General features: G+C 36.5%; 1 protein-coding gene across 3 annotated transcripts in view; it reads left to right on the top strand.

Annotated features, from left to right (window-relative positions):
• The window catches only part of LOC132101694 (SH3 and multiple ankyrin repeat domains protein 3-like), a 229,905-nt gene that overhangs the window by 108,646 nt on the left and 96,083 nt on the right, over positions 1-25,176 (top strand). For 2 of the 3 annotated variants that reach the window (XM_059506836.1, XM_059506837.1), the window contains exons 8-11: positions 1,279-1,356; positions 2,833-2,899; positions 5,526-5,868; positions 19,455-19,639. In XM_059506836.1, coding sequence (XP_059362819.1) covers positions 1,279-1,356; positions 2,833-2,899; positions 5,526-5,868; positions 19,455-19,639 — 673 coding nt within the window. Of the gene's footprint in view, positions 1-1,278; positions 1,357-2,832; positions 2,900-5,525; positions 5,869-19,454; positions 19,640-21,204; positions 21,229-25,176 lie in introns of all 3 variants that reach the window. The other variant, XM_059506835.1, reaches the window with a different exon arrangement.

Genomic DNA, 25,176 nt, shown 5'->3' on the forward strand with positions numbered 1-25,176 from the left:
AATACTGTAAAAACTGTAGTATTATGAAATAGTATTACAATTTAAAATGACAGTTTCTATTTGAAATACCCTGGACCACAAAACCAGTCATAAGGGTCAATTTTTCTAAATTGAGATTTATACATCATCTGAAAGCTGAATAAATAAGATGTAAGGATTCCACTGATGTTAGAATTGGACCATATTTGGCGGAGATGAAACTATTTGAAAATCTTGAATCTGAGGGTTAAAAAAAAGTCCTTAGCAATCCATATTACGGATCAAGAATTAGGTTTAGATATATATTTACAGTATGAAATTTACAAAATATCTTCATGGAACATGATATTTACTTAATATTATAATGATTTTTGGTATAAAAGAAAATTCAATCATTTTGACCCATAAAATGTATTTTTGGCGATTGCTATAAATATACCCATGACTCTTTATTTTGATCCTTCAGAAATCATTCTAATATGCTGATTTGATGGACAAGAAACATTTCTTATTATAATCAATGTTCAAAACAGCAGTGCTGCTCATTATTTTTTGTGGGAAAAAAAAATTGAAAATGAAAATCAGGAAAAAAAAAAGAATAGCTTTTATTTTAAATAGATTTTTTTGTAACATTATAAATGTCTTTGCTTTCACTTTGGATGAATTTAATGCATCCTTGATGAATGAAAGTATTAATTTTATTTCAAAAAAACAAACTCTTAATGTCCCCACACATTTGAACAAAAAAAGTTAGTTATAAGAAGTGTCTTTACACGAGGCACTTCTGATTTGTGTGTGCTTGAGAGAGAGACAGACAGGAAGTGCTCTACAAGTGTAATCAAAGTTCCATTGAAGGTGTGTTAGTGGGCCAAAAGACGATGTGATGTTTAATCACCACTGTTAGGAAACTAGGACACCAATCCCAGCTGAGTCATGTCTGTGTGGTAATGTGTGCGTGACTGTCAAAACTGTCTACAGAGAAAGAGAGAGAGAGGAATGATAGCCAGATGCTGTGCTGACCTTCTAAACACTCCGTCTCGGATGCCCATAGAGAAACACTGCCATTAGAGTAGCTCTCTCTCTGTTTTACTCTCTGATAGTAGACCTACATATGAGCTGGTGAGCTAATTGGTCCCAGTGGAACATCAGTTTTGTCATTTCTGTTGTTGTGAAATCGACACGCACGCACACAAACACACTCATCCCGTTCAGGCACATTTTCATGGACATGCAATGTACGCGTTTTACTAGCAACAAATTATCACAACGCTTGTAATCTCTCTGTTTGTCTCTCTCCAGGATAGCTGCGCGAGAGTGCTGCTGTTCAGAGGGGCGAATAAGGAGATTAAGAACTACAACAGCCAAACTGCCTTCCAGGTGAGAGAGCAAGACCTCTGGCTTCCTGGAGATCAAACACTGTGGAAGAGTCAATGGAGCTGGGTCTTATTTAAACTGATGCTGTCGTTCACTGCCCACAGAACCAAACTGTATTTAACTTTAGGCCAAGAGCAGTTTCAGGGCTGCGACTTGAGAATTCACACTGGACTTGAAAACGTCTACCTAGATGACATTTGTAGGCACTTCGGACGAACAAGCATTGAAATATGCTTCATTGAAATGTGTTCATGCTGCCCCTACAAAACCATATTCCATTAGTTCTTTGTTTTTGCTGGATCTGTGTATTAACCATGTAAGCATTTGATCAGTGTAAGCAGCATGTTAACATGACAAGTCAAATGGTTCACTCGTGTCCTTCTGGTCCAAATTTACAATGTGATGCTTCATGTGGACATACTAACAGCATACTGGGATTGGTGTTTGTCTGCTTCTGTTCAATGATGCTCGCTGCTTGAACTCACAGTACCATTGATGTTGACACAGATTTTCAGCTCAGATCAAAGTTAATTTGTTAGTACAAGGGGAGGGGGAACCTGACTTGGTGCGGTTGCATAAACCAATACGGAAACCATTAGACAGCTGCTTTGATTCAGCTTTAAGTGAGCACAAGTTAATTAGCGCTCACGTTCACAAAAGAGAGAGAGAGAGAGTTTCATATTAGACATAATCACATGAGTTATTGGTCTTTGGTCCTTATTTGAGACTTGTTTGTTCACTATATACGTATAAAAAAAAATTGCCATAGTATAATGGCGTGCCATATAAATTTGAGTGTAATAGGCCTACTATGATACTACTCTGTAAGGCCTGGATATTGACACGTTTCTCAAATCAGTTTAAATCCGATTCACAAGTTTTTGCGTCAATCTGATTCGATATCGATTTGTTTTGATATATATCAGGTACAGTACATGTCAGTTTTTCTTAAGGAAAACAATTTTTAAGTAAAGCTGAAAATCATACAGAGTCCAGATTTAATTGCTATTTATTTTTAGATTTAACGTTTAACACTGAAATTAAAACATGGTATACAATCATTTAAATTGCACATTAGTTTTTATATCAACATTTAATAATTTAACTGTTTCTATTTTACTCTAATTCGTTGTTGAAATATATCAATTTAAATAGTGGCTGTCATAACTTCTTTTAATGAAAGGTGTATTCAAACATTCAATAAATGAGACATCACTAGAAATATAATGAATATGTAATATAGTGCATATGTAATAATTTTTTTTTTCTAGCTAACTATCGAGCTATATGACATGTTTAAAAGCTATGTTAATGACATTCTATGACTGAAACAAATTGCACAATTTCATGAGACACGATACATTTGAGTAGGTTGTACTGTATCTTCTTGCTGTAACGGTTAGTAAAACTGCAACTGGGGTTTTTGTTTGCCCAGGGGTGTTTGGCAGAAAAATAACCCATTTTTCTTTTTCTATATAGGTGGCTATTATAGCTGGAAACTTTGACCTGGCAGAAATTATAAAGACTCACAAAGCATCAGATGTTGGTAAGAGCCTTGTATACTGTACCTGCACCATCATTAGCTGCTATCGAATTTGCAAGCAAGCGCAAACAACCCCTTGTGTTAATGAATCCTTACAAACGCAGCAGAGCACCACAGCCAGGGAACATGAAAATGAGAGCGGTCCCTTGTGTGTCCGCGTGTGTTTGTGAGTCTGTAGTGTTCGGGGGAATGAGAGTCATCACTCTATTCGCCCCCGTCGACGGCAAGGCTAGCTCATTCCATGCACATTCCAGTTGTCGCACTACTGTAATGGATCGTACCCATTAGTGTGGAGTACCATTGTCATGGCGACAGAGCGGGGTTAATCCCCGAGGCTCAGCAGGTGCTGGGAGTTTGATTTGAGCCAATGGTAGTTTAGCCGCAGGCTCAGGTATCTCATCAGAACCGTGTTTGACCTCGATGAAGGATGGGACGTACGCTCTCACACACACACAGAATCAGAACTGGCCTTAAAACACACCGTTTACAGGACGGGAGCTGATATTTTGCCTCTCAGGATGTGTCCATTCTTTGTCTCTCTCTCGTCTCATTTCCTTCCCATCACTGAGAGGGTAAAAGAGAGAGTAAGCGAGTGTGTCCTGAGTGGGTTGGACAGTTGGCCTTTTCACTCTGAATGGATGGGCAGAAGAGTAAAGGACCTAAACAAGCAGACAGCTTGACTACAGAGCTCAGTATTTACACTGCTTAAACAAGCGGCCCATTTTAAGTGGCCCTAAATGCTTTCTCAGGGTGAAACTATTGAAGGAGGACTTATTTGAATATCCGAATAGTAATATATATGAAAATTTTAGTACTCTCGGTTTGATGTGTTAATGAAGTAATATTAATCATAGTCAAATGCAATAAAAATTTGTAACATTAAGCTGCACTGGTTTAAATTAAAGCCTTATTTACCAGTAAATTTTATTTAAATGTAATTGTAAATTATTTTTCTATATTATATAAAAAAAACTTAAATATCTATCTATCTATCTATCTATCTATCTATCTATCTATCTATCTATCTATCTATCTATCTATATATATATGTGTGTGTGTGTGTGTGTGTGTGTGTGTGTGTGTGTGTGTGTGTGTGTGTGTGTGTGTGTGTGTGTGTGTGTGTGTGTATCATAATCAGATTCAGTAAAAAGTGTAACACTGAGCTGCACAAAAAGTCTTGTTTTGCAGTAAATTGTATTTATTTATTCATTCTTAAAGCAAGAGAAAAATGAACTTACGATGCGAAACAGTGTAGATTTACAAATGTATGTATATTACTGCTATATTTGTGCAAATTTATATATATATATATAAATATACATATATCAAAATAATAAAGATACATGCACAAACATGTATATATATATATATATTTAAGAAATATATGTAACATATATGTGTGTGTGTGTGTGTGTGTGTGTGTGTGTGTGTGTGTGTGTGTGTGTGTGTGTGTGTGTGTGTGTGTGTGTGTGTGTGTGTGTGTAAAAATTTCATAAATACAGTAAACCCAGTACGTGCACACATATTATGTAAACACAAATTTTTTTGGATGCGATTAATTAGGCGTGCACCGATAAAGATCGGCCGATCATTAATGCGCATCTCGTCAGTAAAGCCGGTTCTCTAATCAGCGGTGAATTCCATCAGGTGCGTGATTTCACATAGAGCAGCTGTTACTACACAGAGCCATGTTAATTGACAAGCTGCGTACATAAATGCTGATAATGAACGTGGATTTGCGCAGCTTGTCAATTAACAATATATATATAAATTAACCAAATAATTGTAAATCGTTATTAAGTAGTCAAAATATGTAAGCCTGGTATAAATGGTCGAAAATACATCCTTGAAATATTACATACTTCATTTAATGTTTTTAATTTAGGCAAAACCAATTGAGAACTACAGTTCTAGGATGTTTTGAGTGGCTTGTTCTTGTTCTCACGCCCTTCTCTGATTGGCAGAGAGCTGTTCATATCTGATCAGGTGACAGGTGGATGTTACTTAATTTACATTAGAGATTAGAGAGAATCAGCTATGAGACTGACAGCGAACCATATGTCAGGATGACAACGCTGTGCACTCTTTTATCCTGCTTGTCTCTGTTTCTGTTTCTCTCTCTCTCTCTCATTGCATCATTAAATAAGGCTGTCATTAAGCCATATGAACTCTTTTGACCCTGATATACATGATACCATGCATTTTTAACAACACATTAGCTTTAAAAAAGCATCAGTACAGAGTTTCACCTGCACCATGGAGAGGTGAGATATTGCCATCTAGTGTTGTTGGTCTGTACTAATTGCTTTCCTCAGTAGGAAGAGAAAACAGCCTCACTTCTCAGTTACTGGTAAACAAGAGAGTTTGTTGTGTAATGTTAAGTTTCTTTCCCCAAAAACATCCCAAGCAAAACGACCGCTGTGCTAGCGGTCAGGACAGGAGGATGTGTGTTTTGCTAATGAATTATAGATAGATTCGAGTACGTCTTTTGTTTACCTCTTTGAATGCCTGATGAGGTTTCTGTACCCTTCATTTACAAATTATGCTAATTGTACCTGACAGTTTGTCACATACGGTCGCCTCTTGTTCGATGTGACCTTTTGTTGACACCTGCTCTTCCTGTTTCCAGTGCCTTTCAGGGAAACCCCTTCCTACACAAATCGCCGGCACGTGACCGGAGGCGACACGCTGACATCATCACGCTCGCTGCCTCGCTCCGCCTCTGACAACAATCTGAACAATGTGGCTGACACAGGCCCCGCCCACTCACCCGTGCCATCTCTGAGGAGCCTGCCCCCTCTGGCGCATGCCGGGATCGACACGGCGGCCGATGGTAGCCTGCAGAGCACAGGCAGCTCGCTCTCCTCGCACTCCCGGTCGCCCTCCCTCCAGCGCGTCAGCGAGGAGCCTGGCATGCACGCAGTACGCCGACACGCGCCCCTCACACACTCCCACAGCCGCGGACGTCTCAGGTGAGCATCGCGCATCCACAGTCCTGGTTTGCACCTGCATCACTCTGACAAAAGTTTTACAGATTTCCACCCGACATTTGTAAAGATGACCTGTTCATTGGGTGTTTGATTATTAAATATTTTTACTAGTTTGATCACAAACCAGTATCCTTAAAGGGTTAGTTCGCCCAAAAATAAAAATTCTGTCATTAATTACTCACCCTCATGTCGTTTCAAACATGTAAGACCTTTGTTCATCTTCGGAACACAAATTAAGATATTTTTGATAAAAATCCAAGAGCTTTCTGACCCTCCCATAGTCTGCCAGGATCCTACCATGATCAAGGCCCAGAAACATAGCAAGGACATCTGTAAAATAGTAATATGCCTTGTCATACTATCTCCAGAGTGGCGGCACGCCGCGGTAGACATGATGAGGAGAAGGATAATTGTTGAAAAGTTGTTATTTTTGTTTTATACCTTTAATATCTTTTGAATTTGTGTTCCAGAGATGAATGACGGTCTTGAGTGTGAGTAATTAATGACAGATTGGGTTAAAAGAAGGGATGATTCCAGAAAGGGACTGTGTTAAATGAACCTTTTCAAAAAATACTGTAAAATTACTGTAAAGTTTTGGTGGATTAAAAAGCTGCAATTAACACCAAAATGGCTTGTTAATGAACCCCATAGAATAGTCAGAATATATATTTTGGGGTTAATTGCAACTTTTTAATCCACCAAAACTTTACAGTAATTTTACAGTAATTTTACATATATATATATATATATATATATATATATTACAAAGTATTATTGGCTATTGCTACAAATATGCCTGTGTGGGTTCTGTGGTCCAGGGTCACATACTGAATTCTGCCTGACCATATTATACATCCCTAATCCTACACTTAATAACTAATTTACTAACTATTAGTAAGCAGCAAGCATTCAGATTTTGTTGAGGCAAAAGTCATAGTTAATTTAATGTTTGTTAAAAGCTAGAATTAGACCTTATATTAAAGTGTGACCGAGTCTAGTTTATTCATCTAACCACATTTTTCCATGTTTATATCCTTCCCCACCAAATCATCTTAGAAAAGTCTGCAGATTCCTTCTGGGCTTGTGAATATTCATTCCTTCAGTAACAGCACTGTCAAATAATTAATGATTAATTGTAACTCTCAACATATCAGTCAGACAATGGCTGCTGCAAGAGGGTTCAAACAATGACAAATTTTGTTTCGATTTTTAAAATCTTCACTTGCATATGTTTTATGGTGGTACCATGATTCACTGGTAACATAGGATTTGGACTGTGGTATTTATTTTTTGTTTCCTCATGGTGAAACTATTGAGGGAGTGGTTTGAAAATACAAATAGTAATAAACATGATAATTATAAGTACTGTCAGTTTGGCATATTAGTCAAACTAATCATTATCAGTTGCAAAAAAAAAGAAGAAGAAGAAGAAGAATTTAGCTGAACTAGAAAAAAAAAATTCCAAGAACAGGATGCCATTACCCTGTTACATGTTAAAAAGTACCATAGTATTCCCATCTGATTCCATCAATGTACCACAGAACGGTCACAGTAGCTTACTAAGAGTAATGCCATGTTAGTGGTCAGTCATATTCCCATGCGTGGTACATAAATGATACTGTAAGATACCTCACGAAATACCATGGTATTATGAATAAATTGGTTGTTTTCCATGTATATGTTTTTATTGTAATACTGTAGTGTTTTTCAAAGGCGGCAATGCGTGTAGTTTTGTGAGTGTGTTTTATGAGACCTGTATTGAATGAAATCACTCAGATTTCTCTGCTCGTTCTCCTGCGTCTAAAATACTCATACTGTTGTAATCTATCACATCCTCAAAAAGCAGCATTTGATCGACATCCTGCTTTTAAATCGTGCTATTCGAATGTTTAATATAAATTCAGATTAGACTCTCCTCTCCTGCAGAGCTGCAGGACATTGCTGGAATCGAATGTGTTTTGGGACTCCAACAGGCCTTATTGAATTTCCCAGCAATATTGCTCTTAATCTCATATTGTGTATTTATTGCAAGGAGATGATTGACAGGTTTTTAGAGATCGTGAGACTTGGCACTTTATAATTGTGTTGTTTCTAAATGGAAGAAAATGTTAAACTTGCATGTATTAATTTGAAAGTCGAACTCTTAGTGTTGCGTTCGATGTAAATAAGAAATACTTTGAATTATAGCAAGGGTTGGTGGGTAGTGGGTGTTTTGCAGCACAAATCTGACACTGGAGACACAGCAGAGGTTGTTTATCACCACACTGCCTTTTATAGCAGGTGTAATTTTTCTACTGTCTGAAACACTCATCTGAAATGCACTAAATCACACCATTATGTGCCAGACAAAACAGTGAGACCTGATCACCTTTGATTCCCATTGAGTTTGACATTAGAATTTTGCTAAGCTACTGTAACAACATGATAATTTTTATATGGTAATAAAACAAACAATAAATGGACTTCTACAAGCATTTTATTTGTAAATTCAAAGCCTTCACCTGCAAAAACTATCAGATGTTTTTGAATTATCTTTATCTGGAGATATTTCTCAGGAAACAGTAAGATTAATTCAGTGGGATTAATGCATTAAATGAATTACAATCTCGTGTAATAATTTAAATTAAAACTTTTTTTATCAATATGTGTTAATATAGACGGTTTCATCGGGCGCACGCGCCTGGACCTAAGTTAACTTCCGGTCTGTGGTGTGTATATCGGTCTGGCTGCGGTGCCTTCTGCAAACGCAGTTAAAGTCAATGTGATGAGTAGACTGAAGTTGGGCTCAGGTGGTTGTGCTGCGGGATGTGTTTCCCATACATTTATTTATTTTTGGAGACTCGCCACAATTTTAAAACTGATCGATTTTCATGAGTAACGTTATGTACTGCACGTTTAATAATAATAATTCCTTACATTTATATGTTTAAATATCAAAACGAGGCACAGGTGTTTTTATATCGCTGTATTTCTGAAGGAAGACTTGCATGTTATATGCCTGATAAAGCAGCGTGTGAGCGTACCAGCTCTGCTTTGTTTACAGCTGTTACTGGGGAAACCTTTATTTCTCGCGCTTTATGTCTATGCTTTAAAACATCTCCTGCTGGCAAAGAATGAATTTGCATTTTCATTAAGTCCGCCTGATCCACGCGGCAAACATATTTTGTTTGTTATCAAAAAATATCTACTCTAGAGGGACTTGGCTGTTGTTATTGATTCTATTTGGAAGTCTACCGGAAGTTAAGTTAGGTCCACAAAAGCGCGCATGCACGGTAACGTTCGTTTATGTTGTTGCCGTTGAAACCGTCTATTGCATGAATTATGAATAAACAATTGTTCAAAAATTTGGGATCAGTAAGATATTTAATGTTTTTAAAAGTTTCTTGAGCTCATCAAGCCTGCATTTATTTGCTAAGATCACAGTAATTTTGTGAAATATTATTACAATTTAAAATGTGTATTTTAGAATGTAATTGATGTTAAAGGGTTAGTTCACCCAAAAATCTAAATTATGTCATTAATAACTCACCCTCATGTCGTTCCAAATCCGTAAGACCTCCGTTCATCTTCGGAACACAGTTTAAGATATTTTAGATTTAGTCAGAGAGCTCTCAGTCCCTTCATTTGGAATTGTGTGCACGGTATAGTGTCCATGTCCAGAAAGGTAAGAAAAACATCATCAGTAGTCCATGTGACATCAGAGGGTCAGTTAGAATTTTTTGAAGCATTGAAAATACATTTTAGTCCAGAAATAGCTAAAACTAGGACTTTATTCAGCATTGTCTTCACTTCGTGTCTGTTGTGAGAGAGCATTCAAAACAAAGCAGTTTGTGATACCCAGTTTGCGAACGAATCATTAGATGTAACCGGATCTTTTTGAACCAGTTCACCAAATCGAACTGAATCCTTTTAAACGGTTCGCGTCTCCAATAACTATTAATCCACCAATGACTTAAGCTGTTAACTTTTTTTATGTGGCTGACACTCCCTCTGAGTTAAAACAAACCAATATCCCGGAGTAATTCATGTACTCAAACAGTACACAGACTGAACTGCTGTGAAGAGAGAATTGAAGATAAACACGAGCCGAGCCAGATAACGAACAAAAGATTGACTCGTTCTCGAGTCAAGAACCGTTTCTGTCAGACGCGTCTGATTCGAGAACCGAGGAGCTGATGATAATGCGTATGTGTGATTCATCGCGAAGCAGACTGACACACAGAGCGTCTGAACCGAACTGATTCTTTTGGTGATTGATTCTGAACTGATTCTGTGCTAATGTTATGAGCGCGGGTAAACCGAAGGCTTGAATGAAGGGCAATCATCGCCAATGATGGCATTACGTTGAGCGCAAAAGAACCGGTAAACCATTTTCTTCAACCGGTTTATTGAATCGAACTGTCTGAAAGAACTACTGGTCATCCGAAAACCGATGCAACCAGTTCTTGAATCGAGAACGATTAAAACAATCTTTTCTTCGGCTCAGTGTTCATCTTCAGTTCTCTCTTCACAGCAGTTCAGTCAGTGTACTGTTTGAGTAAATGAATAACTCCAGGATATTGGTTTGTTTGAACTCAGAGGGAGTGTGAGCAACATTAAAAAAGTTAACAGCTTAAGTCATTTGTGGATTAATGCGTAATGGAGACGCGAACCGTTTAAAACGATTCAATTTGATTTGGTGAACTGGTTTAAGAAGATCTGGTTACGTCGAATGATTCGTTCGTGAACCGGATATCATACACTGCAGTGAACGCGCTCACAACAGACCCGGAAGAGAAGACAATGCTGAATAAAGTCATAGTTTTTGCTATTTTTGGACTAAAATATTTTTTCAATGCTACAAAAAATTCTAACTGACCTTCTGATGTCACAAGGACTACTTTGATTATGTTTTTCTTACCTTTCTGGACATGGACAGTATACCGTACACACAGCTTCAATGGAGGGACTGAGAGCTCACAGACTAAATCTAAAATATCTTAAACTGTGTTCCAAAGATGAACGGAGGTCTCACGGGTTTGGAACGACATGAGGGTGAGTTATTAATTTCATAATTTAGATTTTTGGGTGAACTAACCCTTTAAATGGTCCTTCAGAAATCTTTCTAATATGGTGATTTGCTGCACAAGAAACATTTATCAATGTGGAATACAGTCGCTGCTTAATATTTTTAAGCGCTGCTCAATATTTTTGTGGAAAATCTGTTTTCCCCCCGCAGGATTTGTGAAGAATAAAAAGTTCAAAAGTAAATAATTTAGTTGAAATAAATATATTTTGCAACATAGTGTATATTCATAGTTTATAAGTTTCTCTTGAACAATTAAAAAATCTCAGTTCATTTTTGGATATACTGTACCTATTCACAAAGCATATATGCTCTTTCATTTCACATTTTGGCATTGTGTGTGTGTGTGTGTGTGTGTGTGTGTGTGTGTGTGTGTGTGTGTGTGTGTGTGTGTGTTAAGAGCATGTCTGTTAGATCCTAGATAGGGATCTTACTACAGATGATCTATACAGAGTTGTTCACTACAATAATATTTCAAAATGTCTAGATATTACACAGGGTAGATATGCTGTTTTGTAGGTTAGAAAAAAATTTGGCTGCATTCTGAAACAGTTCTTTTGTGCAGTTTAACTTCACTTCAGCAAAACGAGTGTCTTTGTATGCTAATTTGGACCTCAGGACTCTAATTTTACCAGCAGATGTAAGGTACTTCTGCTGCAGAACAGCACTTTAGGGCTCACTCTCTTTTTTTGTGTGTGTTCTGTCCTAGTTGTCCATCTGTCAGTATTTCCTGACATCTTGGCCCGCTTATATAAATAATGTGTGTTTGTGTGGTTTGCAGTGTGTTAGTGTTTAAAACGCAGAATGTGATGATACCAACAGGAATTAAGCCAAAGCGCCTGTCCTTGGTATCCGGCGGTCTATAAAAGTACCCTCTCTTTCTCTCTGGTCAATGCCCTTTGTCCGGCTGTGTCCACCTGTCACTCCCTGAGGTGAGCGTGGTGACCAGGAGAGTGTGTAATTAGTGCCGTATCGGTGCGGTCAGCGCTAGCCGCCCACTTCCTGTTCAGGGTCAGATTCGAGGCCATGACACGTTGTTCTAAATATTGTCAAAGTGGATTTAGAGATCACAGGTCGCTGGGTGCAAGATCAGCAACAGCACAGAGGAGTCAAAGGTCAGAGGTCAAGCGCGAGTGTTGTTGGTTGACAGTGTATGATATTGAGTTAAATTTGGCCCTTGCTATCATAGGAATCCTAAAGTTATAAAAATTTAAAATTAGGTTTAGATCGAGGTGATGTTGTGTCACTGAATGTATCTCAAACTGTGTGTCTGTAACAAATATTTAAACCATCAATGTTGTTAATGTTTAGAGAGATTAAATAACAATAAAATTGGTGATGTATAATTTTTATGAAAATAAATTACAAGGAATTTAGTGTGACAGCCACTTTAAAAAACACTGCAATGATTATTTTTTTGTCTTGTTTTCCATTACAAATATGTCTTATATCAAGATACATTTACTTGAAAAACGTAATGACAAAATCTGTTATTTGCCGAAAAATTTAAATCAGAGTGACTTTATGGTTACAGTATATGCAAAAATACTAAAGGGATAAGTAAAATAAACTTTTCTCTTTGAATTCAGTTTTTATTTTTACCCTATTGCCAGAAAAAAAAACAAAAACAAAAAAAATATATATATATATAATTTATTTATTTATTTATTTGTTTTTAATTTTTTTCATGCAACTTTGAAGTCCACCAGGCTAAAAGCAGTCTGCCTTTGTATCTGGTAGTTTTTAAATTAATCAGCTATTAATATGTCTCCAGTCACCAGCATTCATTAATGTGGTCAAAAATATCTTTTTTTTTTATATCAATATGATTTCGAAACAATTTCAGGGATGACTCCTGTGTTCATACACACAGAATGCTAATTTATGGGATCCATTGCCATATTTAAATGTCATTGTCAATTCCAAAACATTGGCCTTTAAGCAGTTATATAATATAATATTTGAGACAGCATCTTGATGAAGTGTGTCATACACAGAGTGTTCAAAAATAATGAACAGTCTGGGAGATTGTTCTTTTGGATGTCATTGTATAAGTAAAGGTGACATGCACATTACAGATTTGTTCTCTGCTCAGTGTAGTAGCTGTTGGATATATAAAGTGCATATCGTGATACTGAGACCGGACAGCAACCCATTGATGGTTTAGCTTTACACCATTGTGAGTGAAAAAAAAATATCTCATTAAAGCTTTGAATTTCTGTTGCAGTGTTCCTAATGAATACTACACAGTGAAAACTAAGTGTAAGTTTTCTTTCCTGTGAAAATATGATGATAAAAGCATTCCGATGGGCTGCTGTGAATGAAAGGTAAAAGCTCATCACTCATCATTAACATGTCTCTTTTACCACCAGTTAAGAGGCTAAATTTAGACCTTACCTCAATTCTGCTGTTTCATTACTTCAACGATTTATGAGCTCTGTTTAAAGAGGGGGAAAAAAGAGAGAGGGAAGGAGAATTGAGTGATTTATTGATGGCAAAAGGGAATCCGTTTTGTTTGTGCAAGGCAGGTAAATGAGGTGTCACTCTGAAAGAGCACTCTCTCAGTCTAGAGCTTTCCATGATGGATTCCACCCTCAGGACATCCAGACCGTAAACTGATTTCCTATTGGACGACGGGAGATTTAAGGGGTGGCGATGAGGTCAATATCATCTTCTGCATTTCCTTTTGGCTTTCTCTTTACTTCTGTCTTATTCCTTATCCATACTCATGGTCATTTGGGTTTAAGATCAAAGCATCAAAGAATTTCTTTCTGGGTGAATCTCACAAAAACATGTCCAGGTGACATTTCACCACAGAATCAACAGAAAAAAGGATCTTTAATAACTATAGTTTATGAATTATAAATATTTGATTTTTAAATAAGAGATGCATTGTATGAAAAAAGATTTTGCATAATAATTCAACCCTATTTCAGAATCATGATTTTACTTAGTGGTGATTTCCGTTCAATTAATTTGACATGTAACAGAGTAAACTATTATTGCAAAAGCTCTATTGTAATACTATACAATATATTTGTTTTTATTTAGTGTAAATAATAAAAAATAACAAATAATTTGATAATATTTTCAAAATAATACATTTTTATAAATTCACATATAAGAGTACAGTTTTTTTATTTCCCATGAAAATTGTCATACTGCAAAACAGCTAAATGATTCAAAAACTTCAGTTTCTGATTATTTAGATATTCTATATGTACAAAATGTTCTTTTTGTGGGGGGTATGTCATTTCTTGACAGGTTTAATGTGATTCACCTAGGCCCTCTTGTCTTTCTCTTTGCAAAATATTCTGAAGTATTAAAACGAAAAAAATGAAGAAAGTGAATTGAGATAGAGATAATAATTTTTTGTTGTTAGCAGTGTTTCCAAAATCGCTGGGAGGTTGGGATGACCCAGTAAACACAAACATTCATGCATATACACACACACACACACACACACATCTAGGCTCTGTTGGAGGAAGGACTTCACACAGACTCCATTACACTCAATTAACCCCTAAAAGGGGCAAGACAGACTGAGGGAGATTCTGACAGAAGAACAGACGAGATGATGAGAGATAACGAGACTTAACTCATTTCATTCTTTCATCTTAGTCCGTCCACAGAGACCATTTTACGATTGTGCACTTATGCAAATAACCGTTTGCAAGATAATGACGGATTCCAATGCCTTATTCTGTTATTACAAAGCATGAGTCTCTCCATTGTGGCTGGACTGGTTGTTCTCAACATCATTTTCTCATAGCTCAAAGGGTCATTTCTTCCAGATAAAGTCTTTTAGTTTTATACTTATTTTCAGGCGAAGATGGAAGCTTTCTTTAGCTGACATTTTTAAAGAAAAGCATAGTTTGATAGCAGTGCGATACAGCAGATGGAAAAGCTGTGCTAAAAAAGCAAGTCACATTGAATCTATTTTTGTGTTGCCAATGACATCAATTTTTCTTTGTGACCTTAGTTGTAATATATGCTAAATAACCTGTCACACAAATGCACAAATATGTTTCCCTCAAGTCTTGCAAAATATTTCACCTGGATTATTTTTTTATTGTAGTTTCTGTAGCTTAAAAATAGTATTCTATTGATATATATATATATATATATATATATATATATATATATATATATATATATATATACAGTATATCAAACAATATATGAATATATCATATAAAAAAACACACACATATAATTTTAGATAAAAAATGTAAACTTAATCTATAGAAATATAAACGTTTCATAGAAATGGAAACTAATATAACATGTACTTCAAAATATAACTATAATTAAAAAGAAAACTGATCAATCATCAACTGATGAATCATACTATATATTAAGTTTTGTAATTGTAGTTATTTTTGGAATTTTTTATTTTTTAAGTTTTTAGTTCTATTTTTTTTATATAGTTTTAGTTTAGTCATTTTATATATTTTTTTTGATTTTATATCTAAATATATATATTATATATTTATATATATTATATATTTTAATCTATTTCTATAGATTAAGTTTACATTTTTCATCTAATATTTATATTTAAATTCAGCTTTATTTCAAACAACAAACCTAGTTTTATTTTAATAGTTTTATTTTAAATAACAGCAACATATCTATCATGCTGTAGAAAGTGGAGAAAGTTGAGATGCGTGTGTCTGTGGTCCCAGATAACACACATATGACAAGGAGTTATTCACAGTATGATGACAGCATGACTTTGACTTCAGATCAAGCTGCTGTTACCTAAAGAGAGAGCAAGGATCATGAGAGACGGCAGAAAAGAAGCCTCTGATTCATTCATTGACACGAGCTCCCGGCGAATCAAGACAGTTGCTTTCAATTTATCTCTCCATGATGGCAGTTGCCAGGGTTACCGAAGTATAGTTGGTGAGAGGATGCTCAGGAGAGGTATAGAGCCAACATATCACTTTGTCACACCCTTCACCAGGACACTGTATGCCTGAGGGGTTTAGTGTGGTCGATTAGGGCAGGGTTGTTGTTGTGTGTGTGAGAGTGTGTGGGGTTCTGAGGGTTACACATGTTTGTATGTGCGTGTCATTAAGTTAGAATGAGGCCAGTCCTTCTCGACAGAGAAACACATGTTAGAGCTGAAGTAAAGTAGTTAGAATGAGCCTCTGGTCTTATAGAATGTGGAAGTGTTTCAAAACCCAGGGAGCTTCCTAGACAGTATGTTTTAGGCATCATAGGCATGTTTGAATGTGCAAATACAATTTTTTGAGGCAATGTAGGAATGTTTGAATATTTATAAACATTTTTAGGCTTTATAGCTGTATTTTAATTAATCGAACGTTTTGATCATTGCAGGCACATCTGAATCAAACCATTTGGGCATCATTTTGTGTTTTTTGTTTTTAAAATCCATTAATCTTAAAATCAGTTTGTAGGCATTGTAGACATTTGAAGATATTTTGTACATTTCCTACCATAAATATATCAAAACATAATTTTTGATTAGTAATATCCATTGCTAAGAATTAATTTGGACAACTTTAAAGGCGATTTTCTCAATATCTCAGATTCCAGATTTTCAAATAGTTGTATCTTGGCCAAATATTTTCCGATCCTAATAAACCATACATAAATGGAAAACTTATTTATTCAGCTTTCAGATAATCTATAGATCTAAATTTAAAGAAATTGAGAAATTGACACTTAAGACTGGTTTTGTGGTCCAGGGTCACAGATGCTTGCCTGTATATTTTTATAAAAGTGAAAGTGCCTGTCAATATACAGCATCTTTAGAGCATAACATAGATTAAAACGTTCATATTAAACCTGTTTAGACATCATAGGTGTGTTCAATTTAAATGCTTTTGAATGAAACATTTATGGCCATCTTATAAATATTTTAATGTTTGTTTAATATTTTAGCCATCATAGACATATTTACATTTGAATTGAACCATTTTAAATATCACAAGAAAGTTTGAAGGTAACACTTTATTTTAATATAGTCCACTTTAGATATTCTACTGATAAGTAACTTTGCTACTACTTGTCAACTAGCAGTCAGTAGAGTATTAGTAGACTGTCTGATTAATATCTTCTAACGCTTAACATACTGACTATGAGAAACTTAGCAAGTATATGTCAACCCTAAACCTGCACTGCTTCAAATCTATCGTCTCACAAATATCCTAAATAAAAAGAACACTTGTCAGAGGCTGTGTATGTCTGTTTTTATGATGATTGATGTGTGTGAAATATGGTATTACTGCAGAGCCCGCCGATGATTTTCAGCGCTGTTTATGACAGGCTTGTGGCGGCTCTGACTGATCAATAGTGAGTCAGAGGAAACCGTGACGACAGGACTCCATACCTCTCTGTCTCTCATCCATTCTTACAGCCTCTATCCATCATTTCTTCTCTGATTCCTTTCTCTTTTCCACCCTTCTTTGCTTTACGGCCCTTTTCTTTTCCTCTCTAGTTTTTTTATCAACTCTCCACCCTTAAATTCCTCTCTCTTTCTTGGTACTCTGCATTTACATGCTGCAGTCACTCTAGCCCCGTACCGCTGCAGTAATTGGAAAGCCATCACTGAGCTCAATGTTAAGAGCGAGGGATAGATAGAGAGAGAGAGAGAGAGAGAGAGAGAGAGCAATAGCTGGAAAGAGTGTGTGAATATGCATGTGTGTTTGGACTGACTGATTTTGAGAGCAAAGGCAAATGTTTAAGGCTAACTCTTTACAATAAGGTTCCATAATTTAACATTAGTTAACTACCGTAGTTAACATAAGCTTACAATGAAAAGTACCAAATATATATATATATATATATATATATATATATTTAAGCATTTTATAATCTTAGTTAATGTTGATTTCAACATTCACTAATATGTTATTAAAAACAAAAGTTGTATCTATTAATGTTATTTAATGGACCTGAACATGGACTAAAAAAGAGTTTAGGGTTTAAGAGTTTCCTTGCTCATGCTGGAAGAGATCAGCTTCTTTTTGAGAATCAACACAAGAGGAGACTATTTGCTTAACAGTTCCACCAGTGCTAAAAAAGACCTGCTAAATTTTCACTAACCACCTGCAATCCAGTTTAACTACTGTGTAAGCCATGTATGTATATATATATATATATATATATATATATAATACAATTATAAACAATTTTAATATAATATAATAATTTAATATAATACAGTGTTTTCTAAATATATAAAAACATATAAAAAAGTGTTTTAATAAAATCAATGCAGCATACATCGTATATAATTTAAAATATAATATAATATACACACATATTTAAATGATATTATATACAATAGTCCGCTTTTATATATATATATATATATATATATATATAAATTTTTTTTTTTCAGTAAAGTTGGCTAGATTATCAAAGTATGCTGCACAAAAAAACAGCACAAATAAACAATGCATAAACAAGCGTGAGTCATTCTCAATGAATTCACCCCAAAACATTTGAGGAGAATTCCAATTGAGGGAAAGTTGACATCCATAAGACACACACAAACCTGTTTAAGCCCATTAAAAATCATTATCTCGTGTGTGTTTTGCTGTACTTTTAGTTTCGTTCCTGACTGGACTGAAAACAGGAATCATATTGGGTTGTTGCCTTTTTGCTGGCATGCGTGTGTGTGTGTGTGTGTGTGTGTGTGTGTGTGTGGAATGACTGGGTGAACGAATTGCGATGAATGAGAGACAGGGGTATAACCACACTGCCTGCAGCTGCATTAACATTCAGAAGCTGTCTTACTGACCGAGAGAGAGAGAGAGAGATGGGGAGGGCAGAGACACGGGTGAGGGAGGGGAGGACTTGGAGGGCAGAGAGAGGGAGAGAGAGGAGGTAGGAGGGGCTGTTGATTACAACACTAGGATTGAATGTGTGTGTATGTGTGTGTGTGTGTGTGTGTGTGTTAGTGGGTGCAGGACTGTTTTGGGGGGTGAGGTGAGTTGTGCTCACCCCCCCCCACACACACACACTAATCAATCCAGACCCCTGGCGCCCGCGCATCGTCGTCTACGACCGTCTGCATACGGATAGAATGCTGAGGGTGGGAGTGCGCCAGCCCAGCCACGGGGAAACGGCGCAGCCGCGTCACAGTGTGTGTGCATGTGCGTGTGTGTGCACCAGAGCCACGGGGAGTGAACATGCCCCACTCGCGGCGAGTGCAGCCCGAGCGTTCGGCACCGTTCGCGACAGGCAGCCGTTAGCGGGAGCGAGGGGGAGGGTGGGCAGCGCTCAGAGGGAGGAGAGGTGGAAGAAAGGAGGAGAGAGGAGCAGAGGAGGAGAAGAGGGATAGAAAGAGAGGGAGTGAGCAGCTTTCACCTGAAGCTGGCCCTGGCCGATTCGGGAATATCGAAGAGGAGACCCACGCACGCACATACACACGCACACACGATTCTCGTGGGACCATGTCGGTGACCACCGGATTTGGCTACCAGTTGCCGGGCATCACCACGGTAACCTATGTTTTTGTTTACAGCCCGGGGACGGTCCAGCGGGACCCCAGCCCTCCACCCGTGGGGCCCTCTCACACACACTCAGGAGCCCGGGGCCCCAAACGGAAACTCTATAGCGCCGTGCCGGGGCGCACCTTCATCGTGGTCAAACCATACACGCCACAGGGAGAGGGAGAGATCCAGTTGAACCGCGGAGAGAGGGTCAAAGGTGAGTGCCCTTTCCCTGCTAATAGCTTTGCACTTGACAGCTGTCAATCATCTGTAAAAGGGGCGGGGTTAAGACAAGTTTGCTCTGTGATCATGGTTTGTGTGTTGCAATATGTCTTTCATGCTGTTAGAGTTGATTTGTTGGATCTTTAGCATCTTTATCGGTCTGTCCGGGAAGTCTTGTTACTTTCTTGCAATAAATAAAATAAATATATAAAAAATCTTTTACAGCGCTTTTCACATAATCATGTGTAATGGAAGGGGGAAAACTGTTTTTATGAACTGACAAGGCTGTTTGTATTATTTGAGTTGAAACTCAGTTTATTTAAGAACTAAAATGAAATATCAGTTATCTGTCGATAATCTTAAAGTTTATGCTTTGTAAATTAATTATACAGCTGTACTTTTTATTTATAAAACTGATGTGGTAAATTAAATGTATATGTATTATAGTGCTGGGCAATGAATAATCACGATAAATTGCATCCAAAATAAAGTTTTTGAGTACTTAATACATGTATGTGTACTGTTTATACTTATTATGTATATATAAATATACACACATGCATGTATATATTTAAGAAAAATTTTATGTTTATTTATATATATATTTATATTTATATATTTATATTTATATAATTACATGAAAGTATATACATCTAAATACTAAATATTTTCATAATATACACTGTATGTGTGTGTCTTTTTATATACAATACATAACAAAAAAATATATAGACCCACATATATTATGTAAAGAAAGACTTATTTTGGATGTTTAATCGTGATTAATTGTTGCTTAGCACTAATTTATTATTGTTCATGTTTATCTATTTATATTTTAATAATACAAATAAATATACATCAATAAATAATGTTATAGATTTATTAATCATTTTCTAAATGCATCACATTTAATAAATATTCTTTAAAAATATATTTGCAAATAAATGTTAAAGTGTAACAATAACAACAACAACAACAACAACAAAAATACACAGTTGCTCAGTTACTTAATAAAGTCTCATTTGGGGACCCGGTATGCTTATTTATAATCTGTTGCATACAGTGAAACCGTCATTGCTACAAGCAGAAAATGGTTTGAGACTGTAGAACTAGATCTGCTGACTGAGTTATGAACAGTACTGTAGCTGGTGACAGTGACCTACGGATTGTCTGTTTTGCAAGATGCACATGATTTTCCATCAATAATATGTCAACTGTGCTGGTATGTCTCAGAACGGGGAGACGAAGGGTTGTTGTCTGTCAAACACTGCTCTCTGAAGACCGTCTCTCACATCACACACACACTGATGCTCAGCTGTAAGGGACATGCTCGCTTGCTTACATGCTCTAGCTAGGGAATCTTGATCCAGAGGAGATTCAGCTCAGAAAGTATTCATGCATTTGTGTTGTCTACATGCGATGTTATTAAAAGATGTGATTGTAACTCATTCTCACGGTTGAGTGTGTGAATGAACACTGTAGAAGTGTGTGTGTGCTCATGGCTCAGGTTCATGGCTTATGTGTTGTTTTGTTCTTGTCTCCATTCATGCTTCAAACCAGACTACCACTCAAACGCAGGGGAAGGTAAAGAACTCTGCATCCATCCCACTGCCCTCCAGTGTGTATGAGTGTGTGTGTCCCACGCACAGCCCCCAACAGTGGTGTTTTTATCCTTCAGTAACTCTTTCTTTCCACTCTGCCCTACCTGCATGCTCACACATCTGTACACAGCACCCTAAACACGTACATGGCAATGTTACTGTGTTTCCTTCATCCCTCTTAAGACTGTCCGGAAAAATGTTGCACATTGATTTATGATTTTTGTAACATTTAATGCTTAAAGCATTTTAATAGAGTATAATTTCTTTCGCTTGTACCCAGAGGAGGCTGTTATTGCTCTGAGGTTGCTCATGTGAAGCTCAGAAAAAATAGTGGCGCTTCATTTGAGTGTTAACTTAGTCTCAGATGTTGCTACTATAATTTCTTCAGAGAAATGCAAATAGACATGCATTAGATGAATATTTGCCTGTAGCATGAGTCAAGAGTTATAGTTATGCCACTGGCATAACAGAACTTTGAATGAAACTTGTTGTTGTGATTATTATTGCTCAAATGCTGCTTTTTATTGCAGTTCTTGAGACTTAATAAATGTCCTAGTAATGCTGCATTTATATATGAGCTTTGTCTCAGATGTTTCTCTAAAAAAATTTTGTATGAAATACGTGAGATTAATATTTGCATACGGTATTAGTAAAAACATTTATGCCACTGATCGTTCTCAAATCATCTGGTCTTGAAGAATCTAATTACAACCCGAATTCCGGAAAAGTTGGGACGTTTTTTAAATTTTAATAAAATGAAAACTAAAAGATTTTCAAATCACATGAGCCAATATTTTATTCACAATAGAACATAGATAACATAGCAAATGTTTAAACTGAGAAAGTTTACAATTTTATGCACAAAATGAGCTCATTTCAATTTTTATTTCTGCTACAGGTCTCAAAATAGTTGGGACGGGGCATGTTTACCATGGTGTAGCATCTCCTTTTCTTTTCAAAACAGTTTGAAGACGTCTGGGCATTGAGGCTATGAGTTGCTGGAGTTTTGCTGTTGGAATTTGGTCCCATTCTTGCCTTATATAGATTTCCAGCTGCTGAAGAGTTCGTGGTCGTCTTTGACGTATTTTTCGTTTAATGATGTGCCAAATGTTCTCTATAGGTGAAAGATCTGGACTGCAGGCAGGCCAGGTTAGCACCCGGACTCTTCTACGACGAAGCCATGCTGTTGTTATAGCTGCAGTATGTGGTTTTGCATTGTCCTGCTGAAATAAACAAGGCCTTCCCTGAAATAGACGTTGTTTGGAGGGAAGCATATGTTGCTCTAAAACCTTTATATACCTTTCAGCATTCACAGAGCCTTCCAAAACATGCAAGCTGCCCATACCGTATGCACTTATGCACCCCCACACCATCAGAGATGCTGGCTTTTGAACTGAACGCTGATAACATGCTGGATGGTCTCCCTCTTTTTTAGCCCGGAGGACACGGCGTCCGTGATTTCCAACAAGAATGTCAAATTTGGACTCGTCTGACCATAAAACACTATTCCACTTTGAAATAGTCCATTTTAAATGAGCCTTGGCCCACAGAATACGACGGCGCTTCTGGACCATGTTCACATATGGCTTCCTTTTTGCATGATAGAGCTTTAGTTGGCATCTGCTGATGGCACGGCGGATTGTGTTTACCGACAGTGGTTTCTGAAAGTATTCCTGGGCCCATTTAGTAATGTCATTGACACAATCATGCCGATGAGTGATGCAGTGTCGTCTGAGAGCCCGAAGACCACGGGCATCCAATAAAGGTCTCCGGCCTTGTCCCTTACGCACAGAGATTTCTCCAGTTTCTCTGAATCTTTTGATGATGTTATGCACTGTAGATGATGAGATTTGCAAAGCCTTTGCAATTTGACGTTGTTTTTAAAGTTTTCCACAATTTTTTTACGCAGTCTTTCACAGATTGGAGAGCCTCTGCCCATCTTTACTTCTGAGAGACTCTGCTTCTCTAAGACAAAGCTTTTATAGCTAATCATGTTACAGACCTGATATCAATTAACTAGATGTTCTCCCAGCTGAATCTTTTCGAAACTGCTTGCTTTTTTAGCCATTTGTTGCCCCCGTGCCAACTTTTTTGAGACCTGTAGCAGGCATTAAATTTTAAATGAGCTAATTAAGTGGATAAAAGTGTAACATTTCTCAGTTTAAACATTTGCTACGTTATCTATGTTCTATTGTGAATAAAATATTGGCTCATGTGATTTGAAATTCCTTTAGTTTTCATTTTATTAAAATTTAAAAAACGTCCCAACTTTTCCGGAATTCGGGTTGTAGATGTTGTTGTTGCTGTTAATATTGTTGCTTTTTATTGCAGTTCTTAAGATTCAGTGAAGGTCCTATTTGTGCATCATTTAAATATTAGCTGTGTCTCAGGTGTTTCTTTCAAAACTGCTTGTGAAAAATACAGATATACTTTACATGGCATACATGAGGTCATATGCATGCATTATTACTTATATATTTATGCAGCTTGAAGGAAATTGAATGCAAGTAATTATTATTGTTATTATTATATTGTGCTTTTGCATTCATGAGACTAAATATTACTTTTGTCTCAGATGTTACTGCTAAAATGTCTTTAGTAGCTTACTAAAGCAAACATAAGTCAAAAGTTGACATGTGGAAGCAGTATAAAACTGTAAAATTCATGTGGATTGCATAACTCAGATAATTGATCTTGGGTGGATTTGATGAGAAATTATCATATTAAGATCTTTGGGATCTTATTAGCTCATCTTTCCTTAATGTCTTGAGATAGCATTACTAGTCTTCTTTCAAAAAAAAGAGCAATTTAATCTCATTGCTGCCTGGCAGAAACATCTGAGATATCATAGAGATCACAGAGATTTTACTGTCATATGGGTCATGTAATCGTTAAGTCCAGAGCAGCTGCACGCAAGTGTTTCCGTCTGAAAACATCCTGACTCAAATTCTTGTGCTGGGCAGCAGGTGCATTAGTGGCCGTGAAGTGCCAGGATGCACGTGCTGGTGGAGATGGAGTTGCCGCTATAATCTGATGGCACCATGACAGCATGCTGCTTGTGCCAGCTCAGAAACTGCCAGGACAAACCATATGCTGGACACACGACGCATCTCTGATGCAATGGCACCATATGTGTAAAAAAAAAAAAAATCATATTTCCTGTGCACTTTCTCTTTTTGTAGCACCTCTGTGACCTTAGAAAGAGACGAGCGAGCAACCAGCAGTCTCTCTTTGACTCCCAGCTCCTGCTATATTCATAATGCCTGTCTCACAGATGTTCATTAATGTAGGAGGCTACATCTCCACAAAACATTTTAACACATTTTCTTTTCGAAATTGATATTTATACATCATGTGAAAGCTGAATAAATAAGCTTTCCATTGATGTATGTGTGTGTGTGTGTGTGTGTCTAATATATATATAGATATATATATATAACATTTTTAGTGCATTAAATTTGGATTTGGAGTCAGTAATTTGTTTTGCTAAGTTTTATATGTTCATCAAGGCTGCATTTATATTTAAAATGTAATTTATTTCTGTGATTGAATCAATAAATTTCCAGCAGCCATTTCTCCAGTCTTCAGTTTCACATTTTGATCAATTTAATGCATCCTGGCTAAATAAAATTATGAATTTCTTTGAAAAAGAAAATGTCTGTACTTGACTAAGAGATTCCTGCAATTTTTTACTGTATGAATGGAAATTTAAAGAAACTCAAAATGAAATATTTTAATAATCTGAAAAACTTTTTTGAGCTGTAGTCTAATTAGCAGCATAAATCCTTAAAACATTTTTATTTAAGTCTAAAATATATTACATTTTCACTTACTAAAACAATTGATGAAAAACATGAAATTTAACAAAGTATTCTATTTTTTAGATGAACCTGTGCATATTTTATATAATATTCTATATTTCAATATTTAG

The sequence above is a fragment of the Carassius carassius genome, chromosome 23, assembly GCF_963082965.1.
Source record: "Carassius carassius chromosome 23, fCarCar2.1, whole genome shotgun sequence".
NCBI classification, from domain to species: Eukaryota; Metazoa; Chordata; class Actinopteri; order Cypriniformes; family Cyprinidae; genus Carassius; species Carassius carassius.